Here is a 1,429-nt window from a genome sequence, read left to right as displayed (position 1 = left end):
CAATGGGAAGACCAATCATGACCTATCTGTAGGAGAGCCCTGAGCAGCAAAGGCTTGGAGGGCGCTGGTCCTCACTGAGCAGTGGAGGTCAGGGCCGCTGGAGGGGCTCGCACATTGTGTCCTAAGACACGCAATGTGTCAGTGAGGACCAGGAGATAACATGAGGTCTCTGATTCCAAGTCTCGAGTCTGTCCATCACCACACACTGCAGCTCAGTTCCCTCCTGGGAAAGCCCTTGCTTCTCCCATACACAGCACAGGCGACCCCATTGTCTCTGAGAGCTCAGCTATTCCATCTGCCTGTAATTTGTTTCCTGCCTGATTCTTTGAGGATATGGGTTGGAGGGGAGATGGGAGACAATCTCTCTTGAAAGAGGCCCTTGCAAAAATCAGAGGCGCCACTCAGGGCAACCTTCTCTCTGTTGTCTGCACACACAGCACTACTACCCAAGCCCCGCATCACAAGCAACAATTCCAATCCCATGGAGGGTGAGGACTCAGTAGCATTAATGTGTGATCCAAAGACTGAGAATACAAGCTACCTGTGGAGCAGAAATGGCCAAAGCCTCTCAGAAGGTGACAGGCTGAAGCTGTCTGAGGACAACAGGACTCTCACTTTACTCAGTGTTGTGAGGAATGACACAGGAGATTATGAGTGTGAAACCCGGAACCCAGTGAGCACCTCCCGAAGTGACCCATTCACTCTGAACATTACTTGTAAGTATTGTCTGCTTCATCCTGGCTACAACTGTCTATACAAAGGGCTAGAGCTAGGAAACTCAGTCCCCTTGGGTTGGTGACACAGACCCACCACACAGATACCTAGGCTGACCAGGGCCTCCTGGCCCAGCCCAGATACATGCAGCCAGGCCCAGTATTGAGCTAGAATGGGTTTGAGGCTCAGGGTGACGGAGACAGGGGACAGTGCAGACTTGGGCTCAGTGCACACGTGAGTGTGCAGTGGGGATGTTTGTGTGCTGTACTGGAGATGGATCAGGACTTGTGCCTGCTGCATGAATACTCTTCTACTAATCTGCACCCCAGTTGTGGGTGTGACCTGCTCAACTGAGGTTATAGCACAGCTCAGAGAGATACTATGACCTTCTGCAGACCAGGATTGCCTTCCCTCTGCTGACATCACATGTGCCTTTCTTCTGTTTGCTCCAGATGGTCCAGATGACCCGATCATATCCCCCTCAAATACTTATTTTCATTTAAGGACAAACCTCAGCCTCTCCTGTCAAGCAGCCTCTAACCCACCTGCACTGTACTCTTGGTTTGTCAATGGAGAGTTCCTGTCATCCTCCCAAGAGCTCTTTATCCAAAACATCACTACTAATAACAGTGGATCCTATACCTGCTTCGTCTATAACTCTGTCACTGGCCTCAATAAGACCACAGTCAAGTACATTGAAGTCCTTGGTAAGTGG

General features: G+C 50.7%; 1 protein-coding gene across 1 annotated transcript in view; it reads left to right on the top strand.

The window, feature by feature from the left end:
- Nucleotides 1-392: 392 nt before the first annotated feature.
- LOC101984945 (carcinoembryonic antigen-related cell adhesion molecule 1-like) overlaps nucleotides 393-1,429 on the top strand; it is a gene marked incomplete at both ends in the record, with an annotated part of 3,555 nt that continues 2,518 nt past the window's right edge. Inside the window, 2 exons of the mRNA XM_005372328.1 lie at nucleotides 393-716; nucleotides 1,167-1,421. Coding sequence (XP_005372385.1) covers nucleotides 393-716; nucleotides 1,167-1,421 — 579 coding nt within the window. The remainder of the gene's footprint in view (nucleotides 717-1,166; nucleotides 1,422-1,429) is intronic.

The sequence above is a fragment of the Microtus ochrogaster genome, unplaced genomic scaffold (assembly GCF_000317375.1).
Source record: "Microtus ochrogaster isolate Prairie Vole_2 unplaced genomic scaffold, MicOch1.0 UNK1561, whole genome shotgun sequence".
NCBI classification, from domain to species: domain Eukaryota; kingdom Metazoa; phylum Chordata; class Mammalia; order Rodentia; family Cricetidae; genus Microtus; species Microtus ochrogaster.
The sequence above is the reverse complement of the archived record's forward strand: the minus strand, read 5'-3'. Positions and strand labels throughout refer to the sequence as shown.